Consider the following 18,588-nt stretch of genomic DNA (forward strand, 5'->3'; position numbering starts at 1 on the left):
TTTAACAGTTTGAACAGATTTTGCCTTTTCTTCCATTTTCTTCATAACCTGCTGGGCAGATGTACCAAACAAACTTGTCTTGTCCATAGGAGCATCTAGCAACTTAGCTTTAACATGATCCGGTAAAGCTTGTTCCTTTAGCCATGCATGCCTTCTTATCACTGTGCCTGTCATGGCTGATCTAAATGAAGCCTCCAGTGCATCATAGCCACATTTTAAGGAATGGTTGCTAACCTGTTGTATGTTATTTACCATATCTAATACATATTTCTTATCAAGAGATTCATCAGTGGTTAGTTTTTAGTTAACTGATCCAGCATAAACTCTTGGTATTGTATCATGTGAAACTGACAGTTTAAAGCTCTAGCTGAGAGAGTAGCTGAAGTGTAGACCTTTACCCCATCTGTCTAATGACCTTGCTTCCCTTTCAGAAGGAATAGTGTTTTTAGCTATGGTCGGCTACTGCCTTGGGGCCCTGGGATATAGTTTCTGGGTCTGCAAGTGGAGCCTTGTAAAGGTGGTGATGAGTATCTGGCACCCTGTAAAATCTGTCTGGTTTGGTAGGGGCTGGGGTAAAGAATCTGGAGCGGAGCAAGCATCATTGAAAGCATCATCCACCACAGAGAACAGGGGTATAGCCAAGGGCCTGTGCTGAGGAGGTGCAGAAAGGTCCTAAGTCTTTTTCTGGAGTCTGAAAAATCCTGTTGCTGCCATTGGAACTGTTCTCGCATGGCATGCAAAGTTTCCCCAAAGGAAAATTCTTCTGGTGGGGAAGCAGCTGGGATGGTTTCTTCAGCATCAGAATCTTCAAAATTGGAGAAGGAGCCTCTGGCTGGTCAGTTATGTCTGATTCATCAGCAGAATCATCAGAGGACACTGGCTCGGGGCTCTGCCCTAGGTCTCTTCTCTGGGGCTGAGAGGCCCTGTCTGGGTGAGATTGAGATCCTCTAATTAAAGAAATTAAAACTTCTGCCAAGGTAAGCATTTGAGAACTAGAAGAGGGGCTGGATGGGGTGGTTTAACAGGCACTGTTTTAGTAGTCTTGGCAGCTTTAGCCCTGGCGAAAGCCTTAATGTACATGGCTGCTGGAGGCCTAGCAGCACCACGTGCTGGGGTAGAAACATCCAAGGGATGGTGTCTGAAAAGACAACCACCGTAGTGGGTAAAATTTCTGAAGTCGTTTCAAGAGTTGTAGCAGGGGCCTCAGTTGTAGGAATAGGTTCAGCTGTACTTTGTTCAGTTTTCTCGGTTTCGCCGAAACCGAGACACTCGCGTTTGCTTGACCAAGGTTTCGCCGAAACCGCGGACGAGTGTCGGTCTTTATCTTTGCGTTTTGCCAGATTGGGTAGTCGGAGGATCCGGCGGCATAATGTACGCAAAATCAGAACCGAAAAACTGTTCTGCGAACTCCGACCGGCGCCTAAGCGTCGTCGGTTGAAGGAAGCACAGGCCGAACAGGCTGCTACGCCGTGGGCTGGGCCTAAACAAGGCAGACAGTAAGAGTGGAAATCTTTATGAGGTATTTGTTTCCACAGTTTAAACAATTGTTAACTTTTTCTGACATCGGCTGAGGCAAGAAAGAGTCCCCAACGGGTACTTAGCTTTAGAAGTCTTCAAGTAGTATTCGGTAGAAGTAATCTCTGGATCCGACCGACCGGCACTTGCGAACAGCTTCTGCTTGCGCCACGGCAAGAAAGACTGAGGAAAATGGCGTCGGCTGATGCCTTTATACCCGAAGACCAACAGAGATGACGTCGGGTGGAGTGCGACATCAGCCGAAGCCGGACCCGGACTTTGGAATCCGGCCGACTGAAGGGCTGCCTGACGACAGGACAACCCACTTGTTATGACTGCAGATGCATCCATGAAGGACATCTGGGTTGAGCCAGAGTGCCCTGCAACACAGCAGTGGCAAAGCCTGCTCTAGTTTTGGAATACAAGGGCAGGTGGTAGTGTTTTGTGAAGGTATGTACAGAACTCCAAGTGGCTGCCTCCAAAATATCTTTGGTAGGAACTCCTCTGAGGAAGGCTGTAGAGGTAGCTGTGGCCCTGGTGGAGTGTGATCTGATGCCTGTAGGAACAGATTTCCCATGATAGGAATAACAAAACCGTATGCAGTGGCCTATCCACTTTGAAATAGTCTGCTTGGTAACTGGCTTCCCTTGAGCCCCTACAGCATAGGACACAAAGAGTTGTTCTGATTTCCTGAAGGACTTTGTTCTGTCCAAATAATAACGTAGCTGCCTATGGATGTCTAAAGAGTGTAGCAGCCTTTCCCCTTTGTTTTGAGGCTTGGGGTAAAAGGTAGGTAGGTGTATGGCTTGATTTAAAGCTACCCTGGATACCACTTTAGGCATAAATGACGAGTTGGTACGAAGGGAAACCCTGTCCTGATGGAAGATGAGAAAGGGCTGCACCGCCATGAGGGCCTGTAGTTCCGAAACCCTACGAGCTGAAGTGATAGCCAGAAGGAAGGCTGTTTTCCAGGACAAATATTGCAAATCTGTTGAGGCAGCTGGTTCAAAAGGAGGCAATGTTAATTTTTCTAGTATGTAATTAAGATCCCAGGCTGGTATTGGTTGTTTCCTTGGTAGTCTTATATTCTTAGCCCCTCTGAGGAACTGTCGTAAGAGTGGGTGAGAAAATAACGGAGGATCCGTGTTGAATTCTGCAGAAATGGCCAAGGCATGGATTTTTATGGAAGAAAATGAAAGTCCACTGTTCAGCAGCTCAGCTAGATACTGTAATACCTGAGGCAAGTTCAGTTTTCTAGGGTCCTGGCCTTTTTTCTCATTCCAAGAGCAAAACCGCTTCCATTTTGCAGAGTAAGCTTTTCTAGTAGATGGCCTTCTGGCCTCCAAAATGACATCCTGCACCTCCTTGGAGAGAAGGGTCTGTTGTGGTGTTAAGGAATTTTCCATGCAGCGAGATTGAGTGTTTTCAGCTGACTGTGAAGAGTTTTGTAGCTGTGCTGAGTCAGCAGAAGAGGTATTAGAGGCAGGGACCAGGGAGGAGTATGTGTTAGGCTCCTCAGGAGCGGGTACCAGTGTTGCCTTGGCCAATCTGGAGCAATCAGTATCATCTTCGGTCTGTCTGCTCTTGCTTTCAAAAGCACCTTGGGCAGAAGAGGCAGAGGTGGAATCGTAAACTGTCCATGCTGTCCAACTGAATGAAAGGGCCCACTCTCCAGGCCTTTGGATGAAAGGTCCACGAACAAAACTTTTCCAATTGATGATTCCTGTGGGAGGCAAAAAGATCTATGTCTGGCCTCCCCCACGCTTGGATTATCTCTATAAACACCTGAGGATGCAACTTCCATTCGTGTGGATCTGTCATATTTCGGCTTAGATTGTCTGCCAGCGTGTTTTCCAATCCTGGCAAGTACTGTGCTTGAAGTTCGATTTGCCATTCCAGAGCCAAGTTCCAAAGAGTCATGGCTAGTCTGCACAAGGGGTATGAATGTGTTCCTCCTTGTTTGTTTATGTACCACATTACTGTGGTGTTGTTTGTTCTTATCAGTAATTGTCCTGGATGCAGGAGGTCCTTGAAAGCTGTAATTGCATTTATTACTGCTAGCATTTCTTTTTGATTGATGTGAAGGTGCTTTTCCTTTTGGGACCATTTGCCCTGAATGCACCTGCCCGTCAAGTGCGCCCCCCAGGCGTAATCTGAGGCGTCTGTTGTGATGACTTGATTTGCTTGAGGCTTGCAGAATGGGAGGCCTGTATTTGCTTGACATGCTTGGGCCCACCATAGAAATTCCTTTTGCAAACATGGAATTATTGGCATTATTGTTTCCAAACTGTGACTGTGTTGAGACCATAGGTTTTTTAGGTACCACTGAAGTTTCCTCATATGCAGCTTTGCACATGGGATTAAAAGAATGCAAGATGCCATGAAGCCCAGAACCTGCAGGATTTTCCTTGCAGTAAGCCTGGTACATTTTGCTAGTATTTTGAAGTACTGAGTTAGTTGCCCCTGTTTTTCTGGCGTAAGATAGGCCATCTGGGTGTTTGTGTCCAAGTTGGCACCCAGGAAAGTTATTTTCTGAGATGGTGTTAGCCTGGATTTCTCTTTGTTGATTGTGTATCCCAGAGAATGCAGTAACAGTGTTACATAAGCCAGATGTTCCAGAAGTATGTGCTTGCTGTCCGCTTGGATCAGGCAGTCGTCCAAATAAGGGTTAATTTGTATCCCTTGAAGTCTGCAGTAGGCAATCACTGATGCCAGGCACTTTGTGAATACTCTGGGTGCAGTAGATAAGCCAAAGGGCAATGCAGAGAATTGATAGTTGATTGAACCTGCAAGAAATCTGAGGTATCTTCTGCAGCTTTGTCTGATTGGGACATGCAGGTATGCCTCCTTGAGGTCCAATGTTACCAGCCAAATCTCCTTGCCCAGCATGGGAAGAAGCTGCTGTAATGTGAGCATCTTGAATTTTGGTACGAGTAAAAAAGTGTTTAGGATGGATAAGTCCAAAATGAGTCTCCAGTCGGTTCCTTTCCTTGGTACCAGAAAAAGTCTTGAATAAAAACCTTGACCTTGTTCGTGAGTAGGTACCTCTTGTATAGCTCTCATGCTTATGAGCTTTGAAATTTGTAGTTGTGCCTCTGCCCTTTGATTGTGTGGCAGGTTTGGCATGCCTCTCATTTTTGGAAGAGTGTGGAATTGAAATTTGTAGCCTCTGTTTATAATGTCCAGGATCCATTTGTCTGTTGTGACAATATGCCAATTTCTTGCAAATAATGCTAGCTTTCATCCCAAAGGTGCTGCCAGCTGAGATCTGCTTGGCATGGAAATGAGGGAGTCATTAGGTTTGTTTCCTGTATTGTTGTGCACTGTCTTCGCCACCTCTTGGTGCTGGAGTTTGCCATTGTCGGCCTCTATATGCAGGAGCGGCCTTAGGTCAACTCGTGCCCTAGGCAAAAGGGCTCCATGGTGCCCCCACCACACCACCCAGTGCCCCCATCTTGGTCTACCTACACCAAATAAATACTAGAAAAGCGCCCCTGCTAGAGTTGCGCCCTAGGCGGTCACCTAGTTGGCCTATGCCTAAGGCCGGCTATGTCTATATGATCCTTGTGATTGCCCTCTGCCCCTTGTGCGTCTGTATCTACCTCTTTGGGGCTTGTCAGTGGCTGGAAAGGACCAGTTTTTTGAAGGCCAATTTCTGCTAAAACGTGGTGGTTGGACCTGTAAAAAAGCTTTGACAGTTTGCATAGATTTGGCTTTTTCTTCCATTTTCCATAATATCTCCTCAGCATTAGTACCAAACAGCACATCCTTTTGTAAAGGAGCATCTAGAAGTTTAGCTTTCACATGATCAGGCAAGTTTTGTTCCCTAAGCCAGGCATGTCTACGAATGACTGATCCTGTAGCAGCCGCTCTACTTGAGGCTTCTAGGGCATCATAGCCACATTGTAAGGTGTGTTTACCCACTTGCTCTGCACTATGCATCATATCCTGCAACTCCTTCAAATCTGGTTGTTCAGGTTGAGACATTTTATTCCTTAATTGTGATAACAGGAACTGTTGATATTTAAGCATATGAAACTGACAATTTAAGGCCCTCGTGGCTAGGGTGGCCGAGGTATATACCTTTTTTCCCCACCTTTCTAAGGATCTTGACTCTCTTTCGGCAGGAAGTGGATTCTTGGCAGTGGAGGCCTTCAATCCCTAGGGGCCTTGAGAAATGGTTTCACGGTCAGCATTATGGCTTTTGTAGAGAAATTGGTGAGAGTTAGGAACTCTGTAGTACCTATCAGGTTTGACTGGTGCAGGAGGCAGGGAATCCGGGTTAAGGCAAGCCTCCGAATAAACATCATCAAGTATGTCCAAAACAGGAGGTATCGCCAGAGGTCTGTGTTGAGGTAACAAAAGAAATCCCCTAAGTCTTTTCTTGGAATCGGAAAAGTCTTGGCCTTCCCAATGGAAGTGTTCCCTTAAAGTGTGCAAGGTTTCCCCAAAGGAAAAATCCTCAGGAGGAGATACAGAAGGAATGGACTGCACTGCATCCGAATCCTCAAAAGGGGAGTAAGAGTGTTCCTCTACATCAGAATGTTCTGATAAAATGCAGCCCTGATCAGAAGAGGGAGAATCTTCCTCCACTCTGGGTCTCTTGTCTGGAGGGGGTTGAGAACCCCTGATAAGAGTAATTAAATCCTCAGCCATTTTAAGCATCTGTTTTTTAGGCATGGGGCCTGGAGATGGGCCCTGTGCAACAGGCCTCTTGGGATGCCTGGCTGCTTTGGATTTAGTAAAGGCCTTAATAGAAAAAGAAGATGAGGGTCTAAAGACACCATGGGTGGAAGTGGACCTGTCCACATTAGGAGGCTCAACAGTAGCAATGGCTTCGGTGGTTGTAGTCTGGGAAAGGGCCGAGGTACCTGCGGTCTCGGTACAGAGGACACCGCCAAAGGAGTGTCGTCGGTAGTCAGGGACTGTAAAGGCATCTCGCTGAGAACCGGACCACGTGTAGCCTGTTTTGGCGTGGTGTCGGTGGGGACCGCGGACCTCGCGTGTCGGTCCTTGTCCTTGCGTTTTTTGGACAAAACGGTAGTCGGAGTTTCCGGCATTTTATAATCAAAGGCTTTACCAAAATAGTGTTGGGCTTAACTCCGCAACGCTTAATAGTGCGTTTATTGAAAGTAGCGCAAAGCGACAGCCCGAGACGCCGTGGTCTGGGCCTAAACAAGGTATGCAGAGGGAAAGGAAATCCTTATGGGGTATTTGCTTCCCACTACAAATACAATAATTAACATTTTGTGACATCGGTCAGAGGGAAGAAAAGTTTCAACGGGTACTTAGCTTTAATGAAGACTTGGTTTCCAATTTTTTTGTAATTCAGGAGCTGGCCGACCGGCACTTGCGAACTGCTTCTGCTTCGGGCACCGCGCAGCAAAAAAGACTGAAGAACATGGCGTCGGCTGTGTCTTATATACTCCGGCCTCACTGATGTCAGGAGAGAAAGCGACCACAACCGACGCCGGACCTAGACTTTGGAATTCGGCCGACAGAGGACCCACCTGACGGCAGAGAACCCATCTGTGATTACTGCAGCTGTATGCACGATGAACATCTTTTCCATTTCCCTGCATAAGATTTTCTGGTGCTGGGCCTTCTGTCCTCTGTGATAATGTCTAGGACCTGTTTGCTTAACAGAGGCCCCTTGTTTGCTTTCTGAGTATAAGCCATGCTGACAGTTTACAGTCTGCAAGTCCGGGTGCAGCATTTCCACCTGCACCCGAGTCAAGAGGTCTGAGAGCAGGGGAAGCTGCCTGGGAGACTGTGATGTCAGGCTGCGCAGTAAGGGGTACCAATGCTGCCTGGGCCAATCTGGAGCAATGAGGATGGCCTTTGGTTTCTCCTCCCTTATCTTGATCAGTACCCCGGGAATAAGAGGCAGAGGAGGGAATGCGTACACAAAGAGGGTGTTCCGGGGGAAGGTCAAGACATCCACTTTCTGTACCAGGGAGTATCACCGCCTAGCGTGGAATTTGTTTTAACTGGTGGTTGAGGTGCAAAGCAGAGAGATCAATCTCCAGAGTTCCCCACTTCTGGGTTCATAGGTAGGTACTAGGCTATTAGCCCTAGGGCCTATACAAGCCTAGCCATAACGATTCCCTGATTATTGCTTCCCACAAACATTTACTTTCCTGGACCCCTGTCTAGCAGGGCTACTGATGTGATCCCCAGGGTGAATTTCCCATCTCCCATCCAATCGTCATGGTTCCTCTTGATGACGACCATTGAGGCATCTGCCTGACATGGGCAACCTATTCCACAGTATGGGGAGTCTTTGGGTCAGGAACCTATCCCTCCAGCATGTTCTATTCATCGTGATGACAAGGTTAAGATCCCCGGAGCGTGTGGCTCTGAGGGATTGGGATTTCTTTAAGTGCAGCATGTCCAACAACTCTGGGCTTGACATGGCCTTGTATGTTAGGCAAAGATCGCCTCCAAGTAGGCAATATGCGACAGAGTATAGCTGGAGTTTCTTTATATGGTCAGCATTAGACATCTGCTTTAGGCTTGTGATTCTTTTAGTGAGGTATTTCTGCGGCCTTTCTAGTTGTTGCAGATGTCTTGTGAGGTACATACCAAACGGGGCAATGTATTCTAGAACGGGTTTACTGAGGGATGAGTACAGAGGGACAATGACCTCCGTTTTACTGGATGAAAAGCCCTTAGTGATGAGGTGTGCCACGTAGAAGGATTTTCTAACTGTTGTTGCTATGTGGTTATCAAAGGTGAGACCACTGTCCACCTGTGTCCCTAGGTCTCTTATCACACTTTCGGTGTTTAGTGTACTGCCACCTATATGGTAGTTCACAGGTACATGTTTTTTTCCCAAAGGGGACAACTACACATTTTTTGGCATTTAGCTTGAGCCCATGGCTCTGGCACCAGGCATCTGTTTCAGTAAGGCCCTTTTGTAGTTTATCCACATCATTTGGGGATTCAATAATGGCTCCCAGCTTGCAGTCATCTGCGAACTTTGTAAGCCAGAGTCCCTTAGTGTTGGCCTGTACTTCAGAGAAGTAGATGCCAAACAAGAGTGATCCCAGGACAAAACCCTGCGGTACACCACTTGTCTGGAGCTGGATTTGGAGTCGGCTACTTTTACAGTGTGTGTTGTCAGTAAGCCAGTTTGCAACCCATTGAGTGACAAAGGGATTAATGCCCAGCTTAGTAAGTTTATCTACGATTCCAGAGTGGGTGATGGTGTCGATAGCCTTGGCGAGGTCCAAGTAGGTTGGGTGAACCACCTTAGCCTCATCCACGGCTCTAGAGACAGATTCAAAGAAGTTGATCAGGTTCAGGAGGCAAGATCGGCCTTTTACGAACCCAAACTGGGTGGGGTCCAGTGTTTGAACATTGCCAATGTCTTTGTTTATAAGTTCCATGAAAATACGTTCCATGGCCTTCCAGATCAGGCTCGTCAGACTGATGGGACAGTAGTTCCTGGGATCCAAAGTAGATCCCCTCTTGTGGAGTGGGATGACTGCAGCTGTGCGCCACTCTGTGGGCATGAAGCCTGAGGTGAGGCTATGATTAAACAGGACACATGGGTGAGGTGCCAGTTCACTTTGTAATTCATGCAGTACACAGCCCGGAATGTCTTCTGGTCCCATGGATGCTGTATTCTTGGCTTTGGAGAGTGCGTTTTTTACCTGAGTGGCAGTGAGTGGGACATCAGTGTGTCTGACTATAGAGTCACCTATGACTACAGTGTTGGGTATGTTGTCTTGCCTTAGGAGCGGCTGCTGCTGGGTGGCACACTGGTGTTGTGAGCTATGGGACGCTTTGGTTGTGTTTGGGGGTGGTGTTTGTTTGCGTTTCCGCAGGTTAATGTTAAGAGCCTCCGCATATGTGGGTTTTGTGTTGCTATGTGTGGGTTTTGAAGGACTATGTGTTGTTTGAGGTGTTGTGTGGGTGTTAACCTTCTCCACTTGACTTTCTAGCACAATCTTGGCTGGACAGAGCTTTGCTTCCAGTTTGGCTATGTAAGTGCATCTCTCGCACGTTGCAATGTTTGCTGGTAGGAGAGGGTTGTCTTTGTACATTAGACAATTGCTGCATTGCCCCAGTATGCCCAGATTCACCAGGTGAACAGGAGAAATCACTGGAAGCTGACCCTTGGACATGCCTGGTTAAGTGCTTTCTTTGTGTAGTACAACAGTTGTTTTCCTTTACGTTTTGGCAAGGTACTTGCAATTGTAGGCTTTTCTGTGGAGCTGCCATTCATGGGGGTCCAGTAAGTTTCTGCTCAAGTGGTCTGCCAGGGAGTTGTTGATCCCTGTTAGGCATTGGGCTATTAGGTGTAATTCCATGGAGGAGGCTGTCAGCCAGAGGTTCATGGCTAGCCTGCACAGAGGGTAAGATTGTGTCCCTCCCTGTTTGTTGATGTACCACATTACAGTGGTGTTTGTCTGTTCTGACAAGGAGAACCCCTGGCCTGAGATGGGGTTTGAAGGATATTAGAGCCTTTTGTACTGCCATCATTTCCTTTTGGTTGATGTGCCAGGGAAGGTGCTGGGCATCCCAAAGGCCCTGGGTGCACCTGCCTGCTAGGTGAGCGCCCCAAGCAATGTCTAAGGTGTAGGTGGTGAGGTCTGCCCGGTAGGGCAGAGGATGAAGGGAAGACCCTTGTTCTTGGCACAGGCCCCTGTCCACAAGAGAAACTTGGCCCTTATACAGGGGATCAGAGGGAGGGAGGTCTCTAGAGGCTGACAGTGCTGACAAAAAAGGTTCTTTAGATACCACTTTCTCATGTGAAGCCTGGCCAGAGGAATTAGAAGGATGCAAGATGCCATGTACACCATGACTTGCAGGAACTTCCTCGCTGTGAGGTGACTTCTGGAAGCCAGCTGGGTAAAGTAGAGAGGCAGGAAGCTCTGCTTTTCTGGGGATTGGAAGGCCATTTGTGATGCTGTGTCCAGCAGTGCTCCCAGGAAAATGATCCTCCTGGAGGGTGTTGCTTAGATTTCTTTTCATTGATGGTGAACCCTAGGGAAGTTGGGATGGTTTTGACAAAGAGAATGTCCTCGAGCAGCTTTTCTTTGCACTCTGCCTGAATGGGGCAGTAGTCCAGATAAGGGTAAATCTGAATATTTCTCTGGCTGCAATATGTTATGGCTGGGGCTAAGCATTTGGTGAATACCCTGGGAGCAGTAGATAAGCCAAAGGGTAGCGCAGAGAACTGAAAGTGTTGTGAGCCTGCTCTGAAGTGCAGGAATTTCCTGCAGGATTCCTTTATGGGGATGTAGAGGTAGGCATCTTTTAGGTCTAGGGTCACTAACCAGGCATTTTTTGTCAGCATAGGCAGCAGCTGCTGCAAAGTTAGCATTTTGAATTTGGGGACCACCAGTGAGGTGTTCAGAATGGATAGATCCAGGATGGGGCGCCAACTGCCCTCTTTTCTGGGAACAAGGAATAGTCTGGAATAAAAGCCTTTGCCTGTTTGATCTGCGGGAACAGGTTCTACTGCCCCCTGGGATATGAGAGTTTGGACTTGTTTCAATGCCTCTGCACAATGATTTGGAGGCAAGTCTGGGTACTCTCTTGGAATTGGGAGTTCATTGAAAGAGAATTTGTATCCCTGAAAAATTATCTTTAAGACCCACTGGTCTTTTGTTACAGAAAGCCAATTTTCTTTGCAGAGGGACAGCCTTCCTCCTAGCTTTTGGTGAGTGAAAGGAGGGCAGAGGGAGTCACTGAGAGTTTTTGCCATAGAAGGATGGCTTAGAACTCCCTTTCTTTGGGGCAGAAGTGGGCCACTGTTTGGTTCTCTACTGTCCCTGGGATAGGAGTCTGGGTGGTTTGTCCCTGCAGGGTTACCTTGCCCCTGTCTACTAGGTGCAGGAAAGGACCAGTGCTTAGAAGGGAAATTCCTGCTGAACCTAGGAGGTTGAACCTGAAAGATCTTTTACTGTCTGCATAGATTTTACTTTGTCTTCCATCTTTTTAAGCACCTCTTCTGCTTTTACTCCAAACAAGCAGTCCTTACCCAAGGGTGCATCAATTAATTTAGATTTGACGTGATCAGGGAGAAGTTGTTCCTTCGGGTCTATATTATATTCTCGAAAGCTGACCATGTCGAATCTGACATTGTCGACACGAGAATATCAAACGCTCAGAATCTCGAGCGTGTAAACGGAAATCTCCGTAAGGGGAGATTTCCGTTTACTGCATTGTAGTGCGGTCTCGGAGTTGGTATATTTAAGTAGAAGGGAGTGTAGGGGGGTGCAGGGGGACTTGCCCCCTACTTAAACCCGTTAGGGTACTTTTTTCTTGTCTTTTTATAAGGTCAATGTTTGAAGACATCGACCATATGTTGTTCAAGGTTTTCAAACGTTGATCTTATAATATAGTCCCATTCCTTCAACCATGCAGGTCTCCTAATGACAGATCCTGACACTGCTGCCCTGCTTGAGGCTTCTAGTGCTTCATATCCACAGTGCAAAGAGTGAATGGCCACGTGACAAATAGAGTGCAGTAAATCTGCTAACTATTTCGAACTGGCACAGTCAGGAAAGGTAGAAATCATTTGCTTTAACAGTTCCAAAGTGTGTTGTTGATATTTTAACATATGGAACTGACAGTTGAGTGCTCTGATAGCCAAGGTTGCAGAGGTATATACTTTTTTACCTCATCTGTTCAGAGTTCTGGATTCCTTGTCAGAAGGAATAGGATTCTTTGCAGAACCAGCCTTAGCTCCCTTAGGTCCTTGTGTAATGACCTCTGGGTCTGCAGCAGGATTTCTGTACAAGTATTTGGGAGAATCCAGTACTCTGTAATACCTGTCAGGTTTACTGGGAGCAGGTGGGAGGGCATCAGGGGCTACGCTGGATACATGGAAAACATCATCCACCACTTCTAAGATAGGGGGTGGCCAGGGATCTGTGCTGGGGCAGGTCTAGAAACTCTGTTAGTCTTTTCTTAGACTGAGGGAAGTCCTGAGATTCCCAGTGGAAATGTTCCCAGAGGGTGTGAAGGGTTTCCCCAAAGGAAAGGTCTTCTGGTGGGGAGGCAGAAGGAATGGATTCCTCTGCATCTGAATCTTTATAAGCAGTAAGAGGCTGTTGTCCCTCTTCAAAATCTGAATAATCAGATTCCTCAGAATCCTCCTCTGTCATTATTTCAGGAGAAGGGTGTCTTTTCCTTTTAGAAGTTGTGGCCTGACTACCCTTGATAAGAAAGAGAAGATCCTCCGCCATCTTAAGCATTTGGGCTTGGGTGGTGGAGCAGGAGTAAGACGATGACTAGAGGTAGATTTTCGAGGAGTGGCCTGGCTTCTAGGCCTAAGAGTATCCATCAGTCAGAGAGAAGCGGTAGTCGGATGAGAGGACATCTGTTTTTGTCTAGAATAAGTAGTGTGAAAGGCCTCCTTGGAAGGCTCTGGACTCAACCAAGGCAGACACAACCAATGGCTCGGAAGACAAAGAAGATTTCTGCAGCATACCGGACTCCGAAAAGGTCTCAGTACAGGCCTGTGTAGATGCTGTATCAGGCATCAGGGGCTGCGAAAGCGCCTCACTAAATTCCAGAGAACTGACTACCTACTTACCAGTAGCATCGTTAGAAGGCTTAGCCTTGTGTGGTCTTGTCTGTATCTTTATCTCTACGTTTTTTTCAGAATATCTACGGATTTTTGGCTGATGGACACCATTTTGGAATGCGAAGATGGAAGAAGAAAATACCGGTCTACAATAAGAGCTCTACAATGAATGGTTCTCATGTTAAAGAGGGCACAGAACCAGCAGTGGGGGACGTTTTGGTCTGGGCCTAAACAAGTGATGCGGTATGAATGAAAGCTTTGGTGTGGGATCTGTTTTCCATAGGCGAGACAATTGTTAACTTATTCGGACATCGATTAGTGCAAGAAAAACAGGATCCCAATGGGGTACTTAGCTTCAGATGTTTTCAGCTGTAATTCGAGCTCTGGTAGTGGCCGACCGGCACAGTTGTGAACTGCTTCTGCTACGAGCTCCACAGAAAGACTAGACTAATGTAATGGGATCGGCTACCTTGCTTTATAGCACTGACAACCCGACGTCAGTCAACAAGCGATAGTAGCCGATGCAGAAAAACCTTGACTCTGGTATTCGGGCCAGCCGAGGGCCACCACAGCAGGGATAACCCCCACAGGTAATGACTGCAACAGTGAAACACGAAGAACATATGCAAGATTACAAACATTACATTATGTAGAATGGACCAAAGATAGAGATATTGTCACTAAAAAGGAAACGGCTCCGAGAATAACATTCACTCCCAATATTAAACAACAAGAGCAAGACAGGAAAAAAATGGAAGGACACTTTACAAAAATGCCTTTGTGTAAATCAAGGTTTTACATTTGTAAAATGTTCAGGAATTCATAAAATAGGACAAAATGTTCATTTAACAGAACTGTTACAAACCTGTTTTTCTTTCTTCTGTATCTTCATTATCATGTGTCTAAAATTGGGTGGGTTTACTTCTGGGGAAAAAAAAAAAACTTGTTATTTGTTTTACTAGACTAAATCATACACAACTGCAGTTTACAAAGTGTTTTTGATTAACACTTACCATAGTTGCAAATATTTGAGTAAATCAATGTTGCTGGTCCTTGGGTCTTCTTGCAATGCAGGAGCACACAATCAGTCCAATTCCCAGAGTCTTTGCATCATCACCAGCCGACAGACATCTCAGACCTTCTGGTGTCAGTCCCATAAGGACAGCACAACCTCTCGAGGATGTGGAGTCAGTCCCATAAGGACAGCACAACCTCTCGAGGATGTGGAGTCAGCCCCATAAGGACAGCACAACCTCTCGAGGATGTGGAGTCAGCCCCATAAGGACAGCACAACCTCTCGAGGATGTGGAGTCAGCCCCATAAGGACAGCACAACCTCTCGAGAATGTGGAGTCAATCCCATAAGGACAGCACAACCTCTCGAGGATGTGGAGTCAGCCCCATAAGGACAGCACAACCTCTTGAGGATGTGGAGTCAGCCCCATAAGGACAGCACAACCTTTCCAGTTGTCTAAACTTTGAGATAGAGTGATTGTGGACTAACAGGAGAGGAAGGAGTGGGCACAGGAGAGAGATGATAATATGTTTAGGTACCCACCCCAAACCACAGCCATGGAAGCCAGGCAAAGAGAGGAGGAGTAAGATGAGAGCTGATACCGCAACACTGATCTACTTTAACATCTACAATTATGGTAAGTGTAACACAACTGTGCTATGCTCTTTGTAGTCAGTGCTGCAGTAATGATCCTTGGAAGGACTTCCAAAGCTACAGATTAGGAGGTTGGCTGTCTGAGGGCCCCCTCGGATAGAGGATGCAATTAATGCCTGTTGTAGAATGGCGGTGACAAAACCTGCCCTAGCCCTGGATGCAGTGCCTAAATGGTAGTGTTTGCTAAAGGTGTGGACCAAAGACCAGGTGGCAGCTTCCAAGACAGCCTCAGTAGGGCCACTTCTTAAGAAGGTAAAGGTGGGAGCTCTGTGTCTTGTGGAGCGTGTCCAGCCAGACATTGTTAGTGGCTTTTCATGAGTACAGTAAAAGGTAAACTAATTAGCTATCCATTTTGAAATTCTCTGTTTGTAAACAGGTCTACCTACCTTTCCTTCTGCAAAGGCCACCAAAAGTTGATCTGCTCTATTTCAGGAAATGTGTCTTGCTAAGGTAGTACCGGACAGGCCTGTTCGCATTCAGCGGCTGCAGGATTTCTTCAGCTTTATTCTGAGGACATGGGAAGAACACTGGCAAATATATAGCTTGGTTTAAAGAAAACTCTGACATTATCTGAACATGAAGGATGGGTTAGTTCTCAAGGTAACACTATCCCCTACAGAATACAGTAAAGGGTTATTTGCATATTAGGGCTTGCAATCCCGAGACCCGCCTGGCTGAGGTAGTTACTTTCAGCAGGGTGGTCTTCAATGAGGCCAGCCTTAGAGAGGTTGAGGCAACTGACTCAAAAGGGGGCAAGGTAAGCTTTTCCAATACATAATTCAGGTCCCAAGAGTGGTACAGGATTTCGCCTAGATGGTCTCGGGTATATTACCTCTTTTAGAAACTGTTTCCAACAGGGGTTAGTACAGATAGGAAAAATGCAAGGTATGCAACCAGAAACAGCAGGTGTATTTACCTTAACACTTGAATAAGAAAGACTCTGCTTAAATAATTCTAAAAGGTATTCTAGCACTTGAATCATGCCAGCATTAAATGGTGTCATACCTTTGGCAAGGCACCAAAAACAGAAAATCTTTTCCACTTTGATGAGTATGATTTTCTGGTAACTTGTTTTCTTGCCTCTCTCAAAATAGATACACTTCAGTAAAACAGGATGCATTGTTTGGTGTTAGAATCCAATCTTTCAGGTTGAGTGTGCTCAGGAGTGGATGAATAACATACCCCTTGTGCTGAGTGAGAGCTATCACCAGGAGAAGATTACAGTACTGTCCTTTGCTCAGGGTCAACAGAAGGGAAAAGCAGTACTGTCTTGGTCAGAAGGGAACTAGGAGTATCATGCTTGGCCTATCTGACCTTACTTTCAGCAGTAACCTGGGGGATTAAGGGTAATGGAGGGAAGGCATACAGAAAGAGGTCTGTATCTGAAGAAGAAGGTGTCCTCTCTCCAAGTCCCCGTTTGATGGGTTCTGGAGCAGTACTTTTGTAAAGGTCTGTTCAGAAGAGAAGCAAAAAGATCTGTACTGGGGTATCCTCACTGGTTGGTAAGGTCCAAGAAAATCTCTCTCTTCAGCACCCATTTGTTAGGGTCCAAAAGATCCCTGCTCAAAGAATGTACTATGGTGTTGCTTTGGCCTGGGATGTAGGATGCTATTAATGCCAGCTGTAGCTTTTCTGCCAGAAGCCATACCTTTACTGCTAAATTGTACAGGGGATGTGAAGGAGTTCCCCCGGTTTGTTTACATAGTACAACTGTGGTGCTATCTATCTAAAGAGACAGTGTTTCTAGGGTCAGGTTGCTTTGAAAAGCTTTTATTGCTAGAAACACTGCTAGCATTTCTTTTTGGTTTATGTGCAGTTTCCTTTGCTCTGGAGTCCAAATTCCCAGAACCTTCGGCTGTCCTAAGTGTGTTCTTCAGGCTATGTCCGAGTTGTCTGAGAGGTTGTCCGTCTGTCTGTAGTAGACAGAATCTTGCCCTTGGGTTCTGCAGAATACTCTCTTTCCATCAAATTAATTCCATTTTCAGGCAGGGAAGAATGGACACCAGGATTTCTAAAGGTTGCGAATCCTGATCACAAGTGTTTTTTTTAGAAACAGTTGGGGAGTTCTCATGTGCAGTTTTGCAAGAAGTACCATTAAGATGTAGGATGCCATGTACCCCAACACCCTTAGGAATTTCCCCTGCTGCAACTGTCCATTCTTCTAACAGGTTCTGCAGATAATTTGTAAATAGGAGACCTAGTATTGGGGAAAGAAGGCCTTTTGTTGCATAGAGTCCATCAATACTCCCAGGAAGAGAATTCGGGAAGTACTGAACCCTTGGATCCACTGAGGTTTAGTTCGCTGATCAACTTGCCATTTTCTGCTCTGTGTTGGTCTCTTGCCTCTGGGAGGCCTCCCTTTTTCTTGCATCAGAGGCAGTGGCCAAGATTTAGAGGGTTAATTCCTGCTGTATCCAAGTGTGAAAGACAAATAAAATTATTTTATCTATTTTAATTTGTTTCCCTTTCTTATCCAGTGGGACATTAATGAGTTCCACCTTTACCTAGTCTGAGAGTGGTTGTGTCCTCAGCCAGATATATCTATGCATGACAGATCCCATAGCAGCTGCTCTACATTATGCCTCCAATGGACCACAGCCTCATTTCCGTGAGTGTCTGGACACCAGAATGGCTGACCTAAATGTCTCTTGTATGACCTTCTAAAGGCACTTCACTGAGATCCCCTCGGCCTTAGCAATGACCTTTTCTTGTAAAGACTTCATGTACTATAACACATGAAATTGGCAGTTAAGAGCCCTCATAGCCAGGACAGCTGATGTGCAAGCCTTTTTAGGAAACTTATCAAGCCTTCTGCTGTCTCTGTAATTTGACAGAGTATGTCTAGCTCCATCTTTAGGATCTCCCTTGGCATATTCAGCAGACACCACTGAGGGGATCTGCCTGTGGGTTCTTCTAAAGGTGCTTGTAGGTGTCAATCACTCTTTAGAAGTGAACTGGTTTTCTTAGGGGCAGGAGGAAAGGAGTCAGGGCGCAGAGAGATGTTCACAAAGACATCTAGAACCATGTGGACAGGTAGAATGGCTAAAGGTCTGGGATATGGCAGGCTCAGACGCTCTCTGTAATGGGTCGGAGCCTGAGAAAAACTTTCTGCTCTCCCAAATGAATGCTTCCATCTTGTGTAGAGTTTTCCCAATGGATAAGTCTTCAGTGGGGGAGGCAGAGGAAAGGGTGTCGTGTGAATCAGAGTTAGAGAAAGACTGAGGAAGGAGGTGTTCTGCATATGACAGTTCTTCTTCACTGTTGGATTCTGAGGAATGGGAGTACTCTTGGGAAGGAACATCTCTCCTTTTACCATGACAAGCTCTTGGAACAGGCATCTGTGGCTGACTGGGCCCCTTGGACTTTATGAAATCCATTAACTCCTGGGAAAGTTTAACTAGGTCCTGTGTATCAACCTGGGTAGAAGAAGTCGAGGGAGCATGGTCTGGGGCATGATAATTGGCCTCCTGGGTTTGTGTGTGTGGTTTTAAAACTGAGGCCTCAGGATATGGGCTGGTGGCCACTACCTCTATCCAGTTCCCTGTAATTTCCTCATGTATGACAACCAAGGGAATACCATCCTCTCCCAAGGGAATACCATCCTCTCCCTTAGTTACCAACACTCAGGCATCAGAAGCAGAGGTTCAATATTAGGACCTTTGCTTTAATATCTTTAAAATAAGATGCATACAACTTCTCACTCAGCAAACATAATCCAATAAGCAAACAAATTCACCACTAATATGTACAGCCTCTTCAGTCAAACTGCTCCATGAAGACCTAAATCACTCCTTTACAAAAGCTGAAGAAAAGTTTCAGCCATCTGAACTACTCCTAAATCCACAGAGAAATAAGCCACT

General features: G+C 46.2%; 1 protein-coding gene across 3 annotated transcripts in view; it reads right to left on the minus strand.

Annotated features, from left to right (window-relative positions):
- CHD6 (chromodomain helicase DNA binding protein 6) overlaps positions 1 to 18,588 on the minus strand; it is a 2,211,516-nt gene that overhangs the window by 2,028,892 nt on the left and 164,036 nt on the right. The window contains exon 3 of one of the 3 annotated variants that reach the window (XM_044090189.1): positions 13,926 to 13,981. The exons of 1 other annotated variant lie outside the window; for it this stretch is intronic. In XM_044090189.1, the coding sequence (XP_043946124.1) occupies positions 13,926 to 13,958 (33 nt within the window). In that variant the 5' untranslated portion in view covers positions 13,959 to 13,981. Of the gene's footprint in view, positions 1 to 13,925; positions 13,985 to 18,588 lie in introns of all 3 variants that reach the window. One more of the 3 variants, XM_044090188.1, reaches the window with a different exon arrangement.

Source organism: Protopterus annectens, chromosome 12.part0 (genome assembly GCF_019279795.1).
Source record: "Protopterus annectens isolate FY-2018-M chromosome 12.part0, PAN1.0, whole genome shotgun sequence".
NCBI classification, from domain to species: Eukaryota; Metazoa; Chordata; order Ceratodontiformes; family Protopteridae; genus Protopterus; species Protopterus annectens.